This window comes from Populus nigra, chromosome 2 (genome assembly GCF_951802175.1).
Source record: "Populus nigra chromosome 2, ddPopNigr1.1, whole genome shotgun sequence".
Taxonomy (NCBI): Eukaryota; Viridiplantae; Streptophyta; class Magnoliopsida; order Malpighiales; family Salicaceae; genus Populus; species Populus nigra.
In genome coordinates, this window is record NC_084853.1 from 45,010,166 (window position 1) to 45,026,645 (window position 16,480).

The window sequence follows — 16,480 nt, forward strand, 5'->3', positions numbered from 1 at the left end:
TAAGAGAAGGATTTCATAAGTGTCCATATGAGCATTCATTATTTGTTAAAATTGGAGATGGGGGGAAATTACTTATTATTTGCTTATATGTTGATGATCTTCTATTTACTGGAAATGATGCTGATATGTTTAAAGATTTCAAGAGTTCTATGATGGTTGAATTTGAAATGTCTGATCTTGGGTTGATGCATTACTTTCTTGGCATAGAGGTGATGCAAACTGTAAATGGCATTTTTATTGGTCAGAAGAAATATGTGCATGATATTCTGGAAAGATTTCAGATGAAGGATTGCAATCCTGTTAGCACTCCAACTGAATTTGGTTTAAAGCTCAACAAAGATCATGAAGGGAAGAAAGTGGACAACACACTTTACAAGCAAATTGTTGGCAGTTTAATGTATTTAACTGCAACAAGACCTGACATTATGTATTCTGTAAGCCTAATCAGCAGGTATATGGAAAATCCCACGGAAATGCACTTGCTTACAGCCAAGAGAATCCTTCGTTACTTGCAAGGAACTAAGGATTTTGGGTTGTTCTACAAGAAAGGAGAAAAGATGGAGCTGGTTGGGTTTACTGACAGCGATTATGCAGGTGATCAAGATGACAGGAGAAGCACCTCGGGATTTGTTTTTATGTTTGGCACAGGTGCAGTTTCGTGGTCTTCAAAAAAGCAACAAATTGTTACTTTATCCACCACCGAAGCTGAATTTATTGCTGCCACAGCTTGTGCTTGTCAAGCTATTTGGATAAGAAGAATCTTTGAAGATTTACAGGTTCAGCAAATTGGAGCTACAACGGTATTTTGTGATAACAACTCAGCTATCAAACTCTCCAAAAATCCGGTGTTACATGGGAGAAGCAAACACATTGATGTGAGATACTACTTCTTGCGAGATCTCAGTAATGATGGCATGATCAACCTAGTTTATTGCAGAAGTGAAGATCAAGTTGCAGATATACAAACCAAACCTCTTAAACTTGCTGCATTTATGAAATTGCGCGGTTTACTTGGAATGTGTTCGCGATCAGCAGTAATTAAGAATACTGAAGAAGGATGATTTCTCTTAAACTGTTATCTGCAGATTTCAGTTTAAGGGAGGGTGTTAAAGTTTATTTATTTAATTCATTGTTTTATTTAATTATTTATTTTATGCTGATTTAGTCGTAATGGACCTAGTCTTTAGGAATGTGTTTAGGTGGCTAAGAGAGTGGTGATTGTGTTGCTAGAATCATGGGTTAGTGGGTTCATTATGCACTATGTAATGCCTATTTATAGGCTCTTGATCATTAATTGAATTACCCTGCAGAGTGTTATTTTTATCATCAGTTTTTGCTACATCACTTTGAATTACTCATTTGAATAGAAATGGGAAATAAAAAAAAGATACTTTCCACTGCTTGGAATCAAAACTATGTAAGAAGAAGATCTGTCATTTATGGAGATTTCTTATTCCTCTTTTATTAAATATTCAAATATTATTTTTGAATTTTTTTTATTGAGACAGTTATATACAGGAATGGAAAAGAAAGAAGAAGAAGATTTGGTAATTACCAAGCACCATTCTACTCCGTTTTAATCACGAGCATGACCTCGGCAAAAAAAAAAAATATGATAACTAAAAATTTATTAATGACACCGATCTATTGTCAAAAAGGAGACCGGACCGAATTGTTTCCGCGAGGACTGTTTTGTCTAACTGAGAATCCATGCCCTATGCAATGAACTAATAGTCTAAATTAAACTTTTTTTATTTTTGATGGGGTTTCTTTTATATTTTCTGAAGATTTTTCTTGCTTGCAGTATAGATGAAGTCCATTCAAAGCTTAACAAAATCAAAATGATAGCCCAATCCATAAAGATAAGTATATCTTATTATCGTCACGAGAGACACGACCATACATATATAGGGTGAGGAATGCCTTGAACTGGTGATCTAAGCACAAACTCCATCCTATTTAGCCCCTCTATATATGAGCTTCTTGACCACCAAATAAATCTAGCTCAGATAACTTTGCAAGTCTCATTCAATTTTCAGATGTCAATAACCACTACCAGAAAATTGATAAATACCAACGGAAATAACGAGGGAATATTTCAATCGGTAAATTTCTGAGGGATTTTACCGACGAAAATATTCCCTCAGTATATACCGAGTGAATTACCGTGAGAAAAAAAATTAAAACAAAACAAAAAAAAATAATGATGTGTCATTTTTACCAACGAAATTACCGACGGAACAAATTACATCGGTGATTCCATTGGTAAATTTGTTGGTAAATTATGAACATTGTTCATCATGTTAATTACAAAGGGAATCACCGACGGAAAATTCTGTCGGTATTTTCCAGAGAGTAAATCACCGACGGAAAATTCCGTCTGTATTTTCCAGAGAGTAAATCACTGACGGATTGAAAAGTCATCGGTGTTATTTGGTAGTTTTCTGAAAAAATTCAATTAATTTAAAATTTTCATTTAAATATTACAGACGGAATCACCGACAGATTGAAAAATCGTCGGTAATTTTTTGGCGGTTTCTGAAAAAATTTTACGAAATTGAAAATTTAAATTAAATATTACCGATGAAATTACCGACGGGATAATTAAAAAATATTAATATTTAATTATCCATAGGTAAATCCGTCGGTAAAGCGTCCCAATAAAAAGCCTGAATGCCCTTATTTCACAAGAGACAGACCTGTTTCTTATTCTTCTTCTTCTACTACTACTTCTTCTTCTTATTCTTCTTCTTCACTGTATGTAAAAAACATCATTAAGGTATGTCTTCTTCTTCTTCTTCACTTTATGTAAAAAACATCATTTCTTATCTATTTCTTCCTTTTCTTTTCTCTCCTCATCTCCTTCTCTTTTCCTCCATGCTTGGGTATGTCTTCTTCTTCTTTCTTCTTTTATCCTCTTAGTTTTTTTTTTTACTTAATATGCTTAATGAAATTTTTTTTCTCTCCTTAGCTTCACTCGCAACTACATTAAGGTAAGATTTTTCTTTTTTCTTCTTTTTTCATGATTTTTTTCACTATATTTGTTTTTTATTTTATTTTTAATTGTTTTTGTTCTTAATAATTGTATAAATGTTGTTGTGAGATTTTTTTTTCATATGAGATCAATTTTTAGTAGATTTATTTATAGGATTTTTAAATTTTTAGCAATTGCAACTTCATTTTTTTCATATGAATTAATTTTTTAATTGAATTAATTTTTTTATTTTATTTATTTGTTGCAAATTTGTTTGAATTGATTTTATTATTCTTTTTTCCAAGCATTTTGAGTATATATTATACAGTGTTAATTTAATTATTTTATAATTTTATTAAATGAATTTTTTTAAAATGTTTTTCAATAATTACCGACGGATTTACCGACGGAATTTCCGTCGGTAAATCGTTCGCCGGTAATGTTTTGTCCATCGGTAATTTCGTTGGTAATAAAAAAATTATTACTGACGCGTCTGTTCCGTTAGTAAATCCGTCGGTAATTCTATTACCAACGGATTTACCAACGGACAAAACATTACCGGCGAACGATTTACCGACGGATCATTTCTGTCTTTGATTATATCGGTAATATAATTACCGATGGAATATGTGTCTTACACCGATAAAAAAATTTCGTCAGTAAAACTGTTAAATCTTGTAGGGAATATCCTATCCTTTATCAAATTCTCTAGCGCGTTAGAAAAACAATATCACAACGTAAATTACAAAAAGCGGCTAGGAGCAACAAGTCCATGATTTAACATTATTCTAATCTGCCTCAGGACTTGTAAGGACCTAGACATTCGGCTGGTTTGGTTTCTCTTCGGGGCTCCTCACAGTTGCACTTAGCTTTTTCAACATGCGCAGTACCTCATCAGTTGTTTGGCTTAGCAACTGGCAGAGATCCTGACATGATTCATATGCTAACTTCACAAATAAACAGGTCCACAGGACAGAAATGATGCAGGACACAATCAGGGAAAGAGTCACCAGGAGCAGAATTATAGCAAGGGCGCTAGAAAAGAGGCGAATATTGCCGACAAGTCTTTGATGGACTGATTTCTGCGTCCGGAGTATAACCTCGGCAACTGATGTTGTGGCGTATATAAACAGGGCAGCAAAAAATGTTGACATGACCCTCTGGTGGGTGTCAAATGGAGAAACTCGCATTGACTGGTATTTCACTTGGATTTGGTTGCTTAACGTGTCCACGAGCAGGGCAAAAATGACGTGTTGCGCTACGATGCTGTCATCATAACAAAATTAAAATTACTTAAACACAAGAATTGAAGACGGTGAAATAAAGGGAAAAGGGAATTTAATTTGAATCCCTGTGAACTTGATTGAAAAAAAAATTAAAGACAAGGGGATTTAGAGTAACCTGTCTCCTTTGAAACCAAGATTAGGCGGGTGGTTTTCTGCCATTTTCTGCAGCCTTCCTTTGATAGATAAATGCGTGAAGTGTCGTTGCTTCATTGATGGGGCATTTTGTAGGAGAGGAAAAGGGTTAAAGTCTCGAATCGTAGTTGACCCCACAAATGGGTGGGGTCTTCAAATTCAAAGACGTCTTTCGTTTTGTCAATTTGGTCAAAGACGTATTTTTGAAAAGCCGGCGTCCTGGGAAATTAATTAATCCAAGCTTCTCGCTAAAATATCAACTTCGTAGCTAAATGAATGGAGGTGCAAGGGTGATTGAATCGACGGTTTAGGGATTGACACGTTGAGTTCTGTAAGGTTTTAATCATCAATTCAAACATGCGGGGATAGTGGGCCAATGACACCCTCCATCCACTCGATTGGTGGGTTAATAGTTTATTGCAGTTATCTTAATTACTTCAAATGAAACTAAACTATCAAACTTATTAAACTAGAAAAGCTTGGGTCCTGGGATGCTTATGGTGATTTACTATTCATGCAAACATTAATCAAGTTAATATATCTGTTTAATACACATAATAATAACTCTCTATCATAATGTAGTTAGTTAGCACATGGAATTGAGGCAAAAGATTATTAGTTTGTATGCTAAGATATACAATATTTTTATTTAGTTATTTTTATTTTTGTATTTAATAACAATACTGAATAATTCTCTAAAACCTAAATATTATTTTATGTTTAAAAAAATTCTTTATAGTATATAGTGTGAGTATACAAACCAATCTAGTCTATATGCATTACACTTTAATATAATTCAAATTAATTTTTAATATGATAGAAAATAGTCTTTATATTGTCAATATGTTTTATAATATTGTAAAATTTGTTATCTAAAGAATGGAAAAACAATATATGTGTCCGATGCAATTGATTAAAAAATATATTAAAATGGTAAATTAATTTTTCTTTGCAAATGTTAATTAACAAAACGTCATAACAGTAAGTAAAAAGAAACATATAACAATACACAAACCCATGTCTCTCTGTTTTCTTTTTTAATAGAATGGATGGCATATTATTTATCTAAATAGGAGATTTGCTGTCTCCCATGCATTATTGTTTTCAATCACCTTCGATGATGAACAGTGCATGGTTCAAGTTTTGATCCCTTAATTTATAACACTAAAACACCTCGAAATTACTAAGAAAATAAAAATACAACTAAATAAAAAATATTTATGTGCTCTAATCCACCCTTTGATGCATAAATACCATCTACATTAAACTCTCATTTTAAAAAACAATTAATTATAACAAAGGATATCCTTTTTATAGTCAAAATATGATCTGTCAGATATTCTCTCTCTCATTTCTATTTTATGATGACTTTCTTGCATCTATAAAAGTCTAAAGATTGTAATGCAATAAAAATAAAGTTTAGGATTAAAATATAAATAACTAAATGAACAAGGATTAAAAACACAAAAATAAAAATTTGGAGGTTGAAATTGAAGTTTATCATGCTTTAAATGAAAGAATACTGTTTTTATCTAAATTCTAGCCCTTCATCTTTCAATCTTTTAACAATATTCTAAAACCCTATCCTCTAAAACCAATTTTTATTTCACCATCAAAATAATAACAACTTTATATCGTAATTTAGTTAATTCATGCAAGGAATTGAAGCAAGAGGTTATAAAGTTCGAGCGCCAAGACATACAATATTTTTATTTAGGATGGCATGTCACCCGCCCCCTAATAAAAAATTAAAGCAAGATTAGGCGCGCGGGTTAATATATTTGTTATTGTTGGGCTAGATGCTTGGTCTGATTTTTATTTTTATTTTTTTGTGTTTTGTTTTGCACTCCGAGAAAAAAATCACCATAATCACTTGCACTTCAAAGTTGACACAGCTCTTAAATATTATTCTAAATTCTTATTCTTATTTTGATATTTTTAAAAATTAGTATGTATATGATATGAAAATAATAATACTAATAATAAATTATTCATGAAAATTTGATGCATATTGTTTTTTTAAAAAAAACCTTTTATATAAATTTTGAACATGATTTTATCACATTTAATATTTTTTTCATCTTTAAATCACACATAAAATATGAAGATATTATTTTTATATTTTTGTTAACTTGCTTTAATGATTATAAATATTTTTTTAACTAAAACAAGATTCCAATTAAAAAATTTGTATTTGTTAAGATAAACAAGAAATAAGTTAATAAAAAAATATCTTGATAGAAAGCAAATACAGAATAATTGTATTTTTGCATTTAATAGCAATGCTAAATAATTTCTTGACATCTATAATTTTTTATGTTTTAAACAATTATGGTCCCCTGATATAATACGAGCATACAAACTAAACTAGTCCAATCTATTCTCGCTATTTTTAAAATAATAAATAAGAGTCTTTATATTATTAATATGTTTTATAGTATTATAAAACTTATTAGCTAAAATATGGAAAAATAATATGTGTCCGATACAATTAATTAAAAAAGTATTAAATGGTAAATTAAGAAAATACAAATGTTAATTAAAAACTAAATCAGAAAGTTAATCTTCATAGCAATAAGTAAAAAACATATAAAAATACAAATATTTTACATCAATTATCTTTTTTATTTTATATATTTTCTTGTATTTATCATCAAGATTTAGTTTGATTGTTAGGTATATACGATTCTCAAAATTATAAACGTATAGTAAAAACACAAGTAATTTATTTAAAATTTCATAAGAAAACAAATTAAAAGATGAATTATAGTAATTTGTTTTTGTTATTACGAAATTGTAAAAACCCTTTATAGAAGACCAATTACTGAAAAAATAATAATTAAACAAAACAGTTTCAAGGAAACAATGAAGAAGATATTAGTTAAAAAATAAGATCAAAGATCAAATCAAGTAAAACAAAGTTAGGCATTGTTGTTCTGAAACGCACCTAGCCTAGGAGAGAGGAAAAGAAGAAGAAGAAAGTTGTTGCCATTTGCTTGGTTTTGCTACTTATTATTTCATATTGTCTACCATTACTGATTATTTCTGTGTTTATGTGTGTTTTTATTTCATATGGTTTTGCTACTTATTTTATATTATTTTATATTATGAAAAGAATAAGATCTCGATCTCTTATTTTATATTTATTTTATCTAGATAAGAGACTTGTTGTCTACCATTACTGATTTTAATCATTTTGATAATAAAAAACGCAAAGTTCAAGTTTTGAGCCCCTTAATTTTTAACAATAAAGCATCTTAAAATCACTTTAAAAATAAAAATTAAACTATATAAATGTTATTTATGTACTTGAATTTACTTTTTAATACATATACACAATATACAATAAACTCTCAACTCTCATCATAGAAAAAAACTCATTAATAACAAGATTGTTATTTTTATAATCAAAACATTGATCATCAAATATTTTATCTATCGTCTTCGTTTTATAATAACTTTCTATCACATCTATGGAAGTTCAAGGATTGAAATTCAATAAAAATAAAGTTTAGAATCTAGATATAAATAATTAAACGAACAAGGATTGAAATTTCAAAAGCAAAACTTGGAGGGCGAAATTGAAGCTTGCCATGCTTTAAATGAAAGAAGACTGTTTTTATTTTAATTTCGGTTCTTTATTTTTTGATTTTTTTTATCAATAATCTAAAATTCTATCTTGTAAAATTAATTTTTATTTCAACATCAAAATAATATATGAAATATTGAATTAACTAGAGTATGTAAATAAAATATTATACCACCACATAAAAACATGGTCACGTAACTTAGTTTATAGTGATGAAATTATAAATAAATAAAGTTCAATGATAAAAAAAAAAAAAGTCCATGAATATAAGAGTGAGCTGTGAAATAAGTGTGGGTGCACAGTAAACAACCAGCTTATTTAGTTATATTTTGTAATTTGCCAATATTTCATATTCAACCACCATAGGAAAATAATCCCAATACTTACCTGAATATTAATTTCTTCTCTAACTGCATCCGATTTTCTTTGTAGCGAGGGTATTTTGTTTTTCCTTGCAGGAGATCCATGGATCACGTGCCAAGTATTAGATTCGTCCACGTGGTGGCTCAAGTCTAGCTTCCAAAGAGATTATAATCGGTTACTGTATCAACAGTAAACAGAGTTAATATATTTTTTAAATCATTGGAGTAATGTTGAGAATATGAGTTTGAAACTTGGGCTTATCTCTTATCAACTCGTCTAAGTCTTTTTAATAGGCCCAACCTCGCTCATGCAAGAATGGGCTTTTTTATTTTTATTTTTATTTTTATTTTTAATTGATTTTTTGATTTTTTTTCTTGATTGATTATGAATTAATTTTTTATATTAAATTAGAAAATAAAATAATTAGTTCAACCCATCAGAATCTATAACCCAGCTGTAGTTCTTCGGCCTCGTTTTTTAATCTTTTATATTTTTCTCACAATCCCACTATTTAATATCATGTTTTTTTTTAATTAATTTTATTATTTAATATTAAATTGATCATTGATCAATTTTTGTATTTTTTATATAAAATTATAAAATAAAAAATTTAGTTCAATTCAAAAAAATTCATAACTCAGTTTGCTAATTTTGCGACTAACCAAAGCGAACATAGTCTTTTTTATTTTTTTGGGATCTAACCAATAAATGAGGTCATGTTGGAACAATTTTTAAATGATTTAATTTAAAATTTAATATAAAAAAATAGCCTGAACGAGATTTTTTAAGTTTTAACTATTATACCGATTTTAATTACAATCCCACAATTTTTTTAATGCTTCAAATATTATCTTTTTACATCAAAAAAAATTTGAGCACAACCTCTAACAAAAGCGCGTTAGATAAACTAAATGTTCTGACGTGTACCGTGCTGGGTGAAGCATATTTTAACCGAATTTGTATTTAGCCGCTAGCGAAGCTTGAAGACGCAAACCTTTTTGCTAGCATGTTGACCATAAGTCGAGATAAAAATAAAAATCTGCCAGTCCTATAATAAAATAAAATAAAAAAATAAAAAAATCTTATTTCATTACATGCCAAGTAAATCCCTCGTAGTCAATATCTTCTCAAATCTTCCTCTTCGAACATGCAATGCTTTTTTTTACAAAAATAAAAAAAGGGGTGGGGAGGAGGTGAACAACAGGAAATAGTCCCAAACAAGTATTTTCCCGTGCCAATTACTCTATATAAATTCTAAGGACATGTAGTGACCTGGACACGTGGCTGATTTGGTTCCTCCTTGCGGCTCCTCACGCGTGCAATTAGCCTGGTCACCATGTCAACTAACTCATTAGTTATCTGGCTTAAAATGGTGTACAACTCTTGGCTTGATTCATATGCGACTCCCATAAATATACAGGCCCAGACGACGGAAATGATGCACCCCAGAACTGGAGCAAGAATTGCTAGAAGCAATACTGCAGCAAGGGCACCGGCAAAGAGTCGGAGCTTGCCAACCAGTGTGTAGTAAGCTGATTCTCGAGCTCGGAGCATAACTTCGGCCACCGATGCCGCTGCATATATGAACAGAGTAACGAGGAAAACTGGCATAACAACGTCGTGACTGTCAAGTGGGTTTGATTGGCTATTCATTTGGATTTGAATGTTTAGGGTCCCAATCAAGAGGGCAAATACTCCATGCTGTATAAGAATGCTGCCATCACAACAAAAATCAAAATCGCTAAGTACGCAAAAATTAAGGACAATTTAAGAGGCTAATCCCTTGAGTGAAGCTTCAACACTGAAAAAAGAAAATATTGAAGTGAAGGAAGCATTAATCCAAGAAAGAGAAAGTCAGGAAATTTATTTTAGACTAACCTTTCTTTTTCGAAAGCAGGATTTTCCCTAAGGTGCTCAGCCATTCTGCTCTGTTTTATTTCTTTACACAGATACTGAAGCTCGAATGGGTTTCAAGTTTTTGGCGGGGAGGGCATTTTATAGACGTTGAGGGCAGGGAGGTTCTGGCTGGCCTTTTCGGTATTTTCTGACTGGTGGGACTTTGTGTGGGGCCCTTCTTGGAAAGCTTCGATAACCATTAAAATGTCCCCAAGTCAAAAGACGTCTTCCAAAAACGTCTCCTTTCATCAAAATAGTAGCAGGTCCATCAAAGCCTTGTAACACAGAATTACAAGAACAATAAGAAAGTTCGCCTTTACACAGAATTATATATAGACTAATTAAATAATACAAGTTTAAAGTGCCCGTCAAGAAACTAGTGTGTGTGATTAAAGACAGTTAATAGATTTATGCTAATAGTACGATTAATGGATGTTTTCGAAAAACCTGTTGATAATAATTTAATATTCTTAATCAATCATAGTATTTTTTTAATTTATTGTAAATATTTAAAAATATCAACATGCGAAACAGCGCTTATTTGATATTTTTAACAAATAATATTTTTTATATTTTTAAAAAAAAAATAAACGCGTACACTCTTTAATGGATATGCCGAAGAAGGATTTTGTTTTTTTAAGCAACACAAAAGGATGAAAATGATTGCATATGACTGGAGACTTCTAGAATGGCAGTAGAAGCGGAAGAGGTTTTTTTCTCTTTGAAACAATTAAGAAAGCAAACGGGCGATACGTCTCGAGCTAAACGTCCTCCATCCCAATTAGCATCATCCCACTCCAAGACCAAGACGAAAAAGTCAGAAAAACCAAGACGATAGAAGATTTGGTAAGTACTAGTTAGCATCATTCCACTCCATCCCAAAAATACATTTAAAATTTTATCATTTATCTTTTTTTACATGGTTTTAAAAGCCGATTCGGCCTGGCAGGTCGATCCGGGATCCGTCCTGCCCGAAGCTAGAACCGGACCAGGTTTGTGAAAAAATTAAAAAAGTTCAAAACCCAACTAACCCGGCTGACCAGACAGGTTGACCCAGTGACCCGATCAAAAATCAAGTTGTAGTCTATTGATTTGTTTTTTACAAAAACAATATCGTTTTGATTTATAAAAAAAATCAAAATTAATCCTGGTGACTCGATCAAACCGGGGACCCGGGCCTTAGCCTTTTCTTTTGTCATAAATGTAGTGTTTGTTATTATTGTAACAATTATTTTTTAAAATATTTTTTTATTTAGAAATATAACAAAATAATATTTTTAAAAATTTTTAGTTTTAAAATCAATATATAAAAATAATTATTTAAATTTTTAAAAAAAAAATTCACCAAGCAATTGGCCGCTTTTCGAAATGCTACCAATATTAGCTGAGAGTATTTCATGGTTTTTGTTTTTTAACATAATAAACTTACAGAATCAACTTACCATACCGAGTGACATAGCTCATGACTTGTCAAAGCCAATTCATCCGTTTAATTTTAGAGCTACAAAAAAAAGATCCACAAAATTATCATTGAAAACGGAAAAGTCACCAAAATATCTTCACGGTGAGTCACAAGTAAAAATGGTGGCTAATTCATCCGTTTTTTCTAACACTTTCGATAACCTTGTCAGAATAAAATCAGTAAAGTAAGTTTTACCTCTTTTAATGTTGTTTGAACAAGAAGACACTGTAATTAATTTAATTAAGGGTATGATTGTTTGTCTCGTTCAACTGTTTTTTAAATTATTTTTTATTTAAAAAATATATAAATAAAAGTAATTATTTTTTATTTTTTATATGGCAAAAGTATGTAACTAAGTAGTTATAATAATAAATAAAAGTAATTTTTCCGTATGAACTCCATCACTTAATAGTACAGGTTTGTTATAGAATTTTGAGCCAAGTCCGACAAGTAAAGACAGCATTAGAATAAAAAGATAAACAAATAAGTTGCCCATGAGAGGGTCCCTTTTAGAGCTCAGCGCCCGTCTTCACACAAACGAGGCGTTTTTTAAAAAAACATTTAAGAAAAACAGAAAAAGAAAAATAGGGAGACGTCGTTTACTAGTGAAGCGCACGGACGTACAGCAGTCTGCATCGTAAAATAGTCAAATTAATTTTTTATATATTTTTTTAATTATAAACTTATTAATAACATCTTAATATTTTTTTATATTAAACAAAATAACAACCTGAGCTGCAACGAAACATGTTGTCCGGTACAGGGCATTTAACAATCATCATGTGGCGTATAACTGACTTCGCAAGTGAAAATGAAGTCAAAAGGATTCGGTGCTGCCCTCTGCATTTGCAATTCCCATATATGCAAAAAGAATCGTAGAAAAAGTGACTTCTTCTCTATTCAATTCTCTTGTACGCCAACAAATACAACATATCTTAACAATCTAAGAATACATGTGAAGAGAATGGGTGGGCGGAAGCAAGTGAATCGAAGACAATCATTTAATACAATGCTACACTTTCTGCTGACTTGCTTGGGTCCTCTTTACGGCTCCTCTCACCTTCAAATAGCTTTCCCAGCATGTCAGTACATGCTCGGCTTAGCAATTGGTAGAATTCTTGACACAAATAAACAAATCCACGGAACAGAAATGATACACTACCCCCAAGCTGGGATAAGAAGCACCAGAAGGAAAACTGTAGCAAGGGCGCTGGCAAAGAGGCGGATGTTGCCGGCAAGCCTCTGGTAAACTGATTCCTGGCTCCGCGGTATGGCCTCGGCCACCGATGCTGTCGCGTATACAAATAGAGCCGCCAAAAATGCTGACATGACCCACTTGTGAGTATCGTATGGAGAAGTGGGCATGGATTGGTATTTCACTTGGATCTGTTTATTTAATGTGTCCACGAGCAGAGCGAAGACTCCATGATGCACAGCGATGCTGTCACCATTAACAAAATTAAAATTGCTGCAGCAAGATCATATTACAAAACAGTGTGTATATATATAACTTTTGTTCTGTTGTCGAGGAAGTTAATGGGTAAGAAAAGGAAATTCGTACTAACTTGATTAAATAATTAAGTAAAAGAAAAGAAGATGAAGAAGAAAGCAAAGAGATTTATAAGAACCTGTCTCTCTCGAAACCAAGATTTGGCCTCTGGTTTGCAGCCATTTTCTTTTCTTTCTTTTGCTACAGAGATGTTGTCGAGGTCGAGGTTCCAAGATGGGCGAAGAGGGGCAAGGCTTCCTTTATTTATAGGCGGCGAGTCACAGCTGGAGGTGCCTAGTAAAGTCGAGTGGGGTCCTCAAGACGTCTTTACTCCTTAGCTATGTCTAAACTCTAAAGACGTATTTTCGAAACCCGTATTGAGCTAAATAAAAATTAAAGAATCCTGACGTTCGCTAAAATTCTAACCTCGTCTCCTTGTTAAAAAAAAACGACACTCGTCACCAAACTTGACCGGACGACAAGAATGATTAGAAATCCACTCGGGTTTTAATTTTCAAGCGACATCGAGTAATTTTTAAAACCAATTAATATTTAATTTCACAGTGATTAAAAAATTACTTAAAGGAATTTCAAATAATTTATTTTTTAGAGAAAAAGATGTATTTTTTAGTTAAAATTCTCTATTTTCCTTTATGCATTTCTATTTTTATATGACAAAGCCATTAAATTTCTTATCAACAACATGATTTTTTTAATAAGAAACTAAAAGTATTAAAATAAACAATTATAGTGGTTTAAATTATTTAAACTTAGGATGAAAAAATAGTTTATTTAACCAGTCTTTTCTCTTCGTTATTCATTCATTTTTTTTATAAAATAAAATTATTAAAAGTCTGTTTTTTATATAAATATTTATCATGATCTCTTAACCGATTATTTATGTGTGACTATATGAAAAATAAAATAAAATAAAATAAAAAATTGAAAGTGTAGAGACAGAAAAATATATTTTTATTGAATATTAATGTGCTTTGTTTTAAAATATCATGCATAGTAATTTCATATATGATTATAAAAAAATATAAATATAACCATAAAGAATTATAATCTTTTTAAAAACATATAACATAATTTAGTGATTTCTAAAACATTATTGTAATTATTTAATTAAAAAGGATTGTGTTTTAATATTTTTTTAAAAAGAGTCTATAAAGGTTAGGTGCGCATGAGCCTAGATTGTTGGGCTCGCGTGCTTTACTAATAGAAAACTCTGACATGTATAGACCTAGAAAGTCAAGCTTGAGGATCTACCTTTATTTTTAAAAATATAAATAAATAACATGTAATTTATTTAATCATATAACATGTCATCCACTATAATAAATTTTAATAATTTTTACTAAGTGAGAAATCAAGATCTAAGGTATTTTAATTTAAAAACCCTAAACTTCAACTTATTGTTATCTAAAATTCAAAAACATTCTCTTATTAGTCTTAAAATTAAAAATCAATTTGAATAAAAAAACTCTTCCCAAACAATTATTTTTTTTCTTACATAATTAGAGATCTAAACCACCTCTATTAATTACTTCTATTGATTATTTCTTTTATAGATAAACCTATCTCCATTAAAATTGGTATTTTTTTATCACCTTAATGTGGCTCATAAAAACCTTATCTCCATTATCCTTTCGATCAAGAATCAACTTCGAAAACATTTTATTACATCACCTAGAAGCAATCGTTTATAAAATGAGAAAAAAAAAGTGAAAGGTGACCTTATTGTGTTCTTAAGAAATACATATTTATTACAAGAGAAGTAGAAAACAGTTCTAGTTTTATGATTTAAATCAGTATAACTTTAGTTTTTTATTCAAAAAATTATGTTGTTGATAAAAAATTTAAACTTATGATGGAAAAATTGTTTATTTAGCCAGTTGTTTCTCTTTGTTATTCATTTATTTATTCTTATTTTAATAACAAAAATTATTAGAAGTCTTTATTTTTATATAAAGATTTTTCTGATCTCTTAACACGTTATTTTTACGTACAATATGAAAAACAAATGAGTAATCAATATAAAGAATTGAAAGTAAATAAATAATAAAATATATATTTTGTTCTCATTTAACACACTATGGATTTATCAGATGTCTTTGTGTAGGGGGAAAAAAGATAGAAAAACACTGGGGACGTCCTCCTGGATATGAAGCGCACGCGCGAACGTCTGCACTGTTTATAGTCAAAGACGAATACTCCTCCACTTCACATCAGCACGTTTCAAAGTCCATGCTCCGTAGACATTATCCACGCGTGAGAGAGGTGGGAATCCGTTCAAGGCATCAATGGCCTGGTGACTGCCACGTGGATCCAGTAAGATTTTCGAAGCCTTGGGCTCTCTGCTGTCTAATAGCAATCGAAACCTAGTAAGCCCGTTTTGGACAAGACATCCATCAAATATCATTTGGTTCAGTAGCTTGATTTGGATCGTGTTACGAGTTAGGTTGTTTTTAAATCAGAATTTTTATTTACTGGTTAAATACAATGACATGAATCTATAATTTAATTAACTTAATTAGATCTAAATCAAATCTAAGTAAATCTGGACTGGGTTAATTTTAATAAAAAAATTTTATGGAAAACAATGTTGTTAAAGTTAACTAAGACATCATTATTTTTGGATTGACCCATCAATTAATCAAATCTATAATTATGATCTAAATATATATATATATATATATATATATATATATATATCTGGATATGAAGCGTACGGATGGCTGCCCTGTTTATAGTCAAAGACGAATGCTCCTCCACTTCACATCAGCACGTTTCAAGGTCCATGCTCCGTAGACATTATCCACGCGTTAGAGAGGTGGGAATCCGTTTAAGGCATCAATTTTTTACCCTAGTTTTTTAATAATTTTTTTTAAAAAAATCAAACATAGAAAAAACAATGAAACCGATGTTGATACACTCTTAATATATTACATCATTTTAGTATTTTTAACATTGTCTTAAAAGAATTTATTTTTAAAAATCTTTAAAACTCATTTAATTTTCTCTTTAAATCGATGTTAATATTATTTGTTTTTTAAAAGATTAAAATACAGATATTTTATCAAGTATAGAAAAAAATATATTTTTATCGAGGGAAAACCTTTTGAGGCAAGGGAGCGGAGAAAAATTTGGGGGAGGCAAAGGGGTCAAAAAAAAAAAAAAGAGAGGATAGAGGAATCATAAAGCAATTTTTCATTTCTTTCAAACGAAGCCGTTGCCCCCCTCTTCTTTGGTTTTTTCTCTCCCAGAACCAGAGAGCCAAAAACAA

At 30.7% G+C, this 16,480-nt stretch overlaps 2 protein-coding genes across 2 annotated transcripts; both read right to left on the minus strand.

The window, feature by feature from the left end:
- Nucleotides 1–3,669: 3,669 nt before the first annotated feature.
- LOC133681606 (uncharacterized) lies at nucleotides 3,670–4,443 on the minus strand. Its single transcript, XM_062104695.1, has 2 exons — nucleotides 4,376–4,443; nucleotides 3,670–4,240 (listed from the first exon to the last, which is right to left on the minus strand). The coding sequence occupies exons 1-2, from the start codon at nucleotides 4,417–4,419 to the stop codon at nucleotides 3,790–3,792; spliced, it is 495 nt and encodes a 164-aa protein (XP_061960679.1). The 5' UTR covers nucleotides 4,420–4,443; the 3' UTR covers nucleotides 3,670–3,789.
- An 8,203-nt stretch (nucleotides 4,444–12,646) lies between these two features.
- LOC133681605 (uncharacterized) lies at nucleotides 12,647–13,417 on the minus strand. The gene is made up of 2 exons (XM_062104694.1): nucleotides 13,331–13,417; nucleotides 12,647–13,143 (listed from the first exon to the last, which is right to left on the minus strand). The coding sequence occupies exons 1-2, from the start codon at nucleotides 13,372–13,374 to the stop codon at nucleotides 12,861–12,863; spliced, it is 327 nt and encodes a 108-aa protein (XP_061960678.1). The 5' UTR covers nucleotides 13,375–13,417; the 3' UTR covers nucleotides 12,647–12,860.
- Nucleotides 13,418–16,480: the final 3,063 nt, after the last annotated feature.

What these genes read in the sequence shown, in the direction of transcription:
- LOC133681606 (XM_062104695.1), bottom strand. Translation starts at nt 4,419, where the DNA reads ATGGCAGAAAACCACCCGCCTAATCTTGGTTTCAAAGGAGACAG. An exon ending in CTTGGTTTCAAAGGAGACAG is followed by an intron (nt 4,241 to 4,375) that starts GTTACTCTAAAT and finishes TTATGATGACAG; the next exon opens with CATCGTAGCGCAACACGTCA.
- LOC133681605 (XM_062104694.1), bottom strand. Translation starts at nt 13,374, where the DNA reads ATGGCTGCAAACCAGAGGCCAAATCTTGGTTTCGAGAGAGACAG. An exon ending in CTTGGTTTCGAGAGAGACAG is followed by an intron (nt 13,144 to 13,330) that starts GTTCTTATAAAT and finishes TAATGGTGACAG; the next exon opens with CATCGCTGTGCATCATGGAG.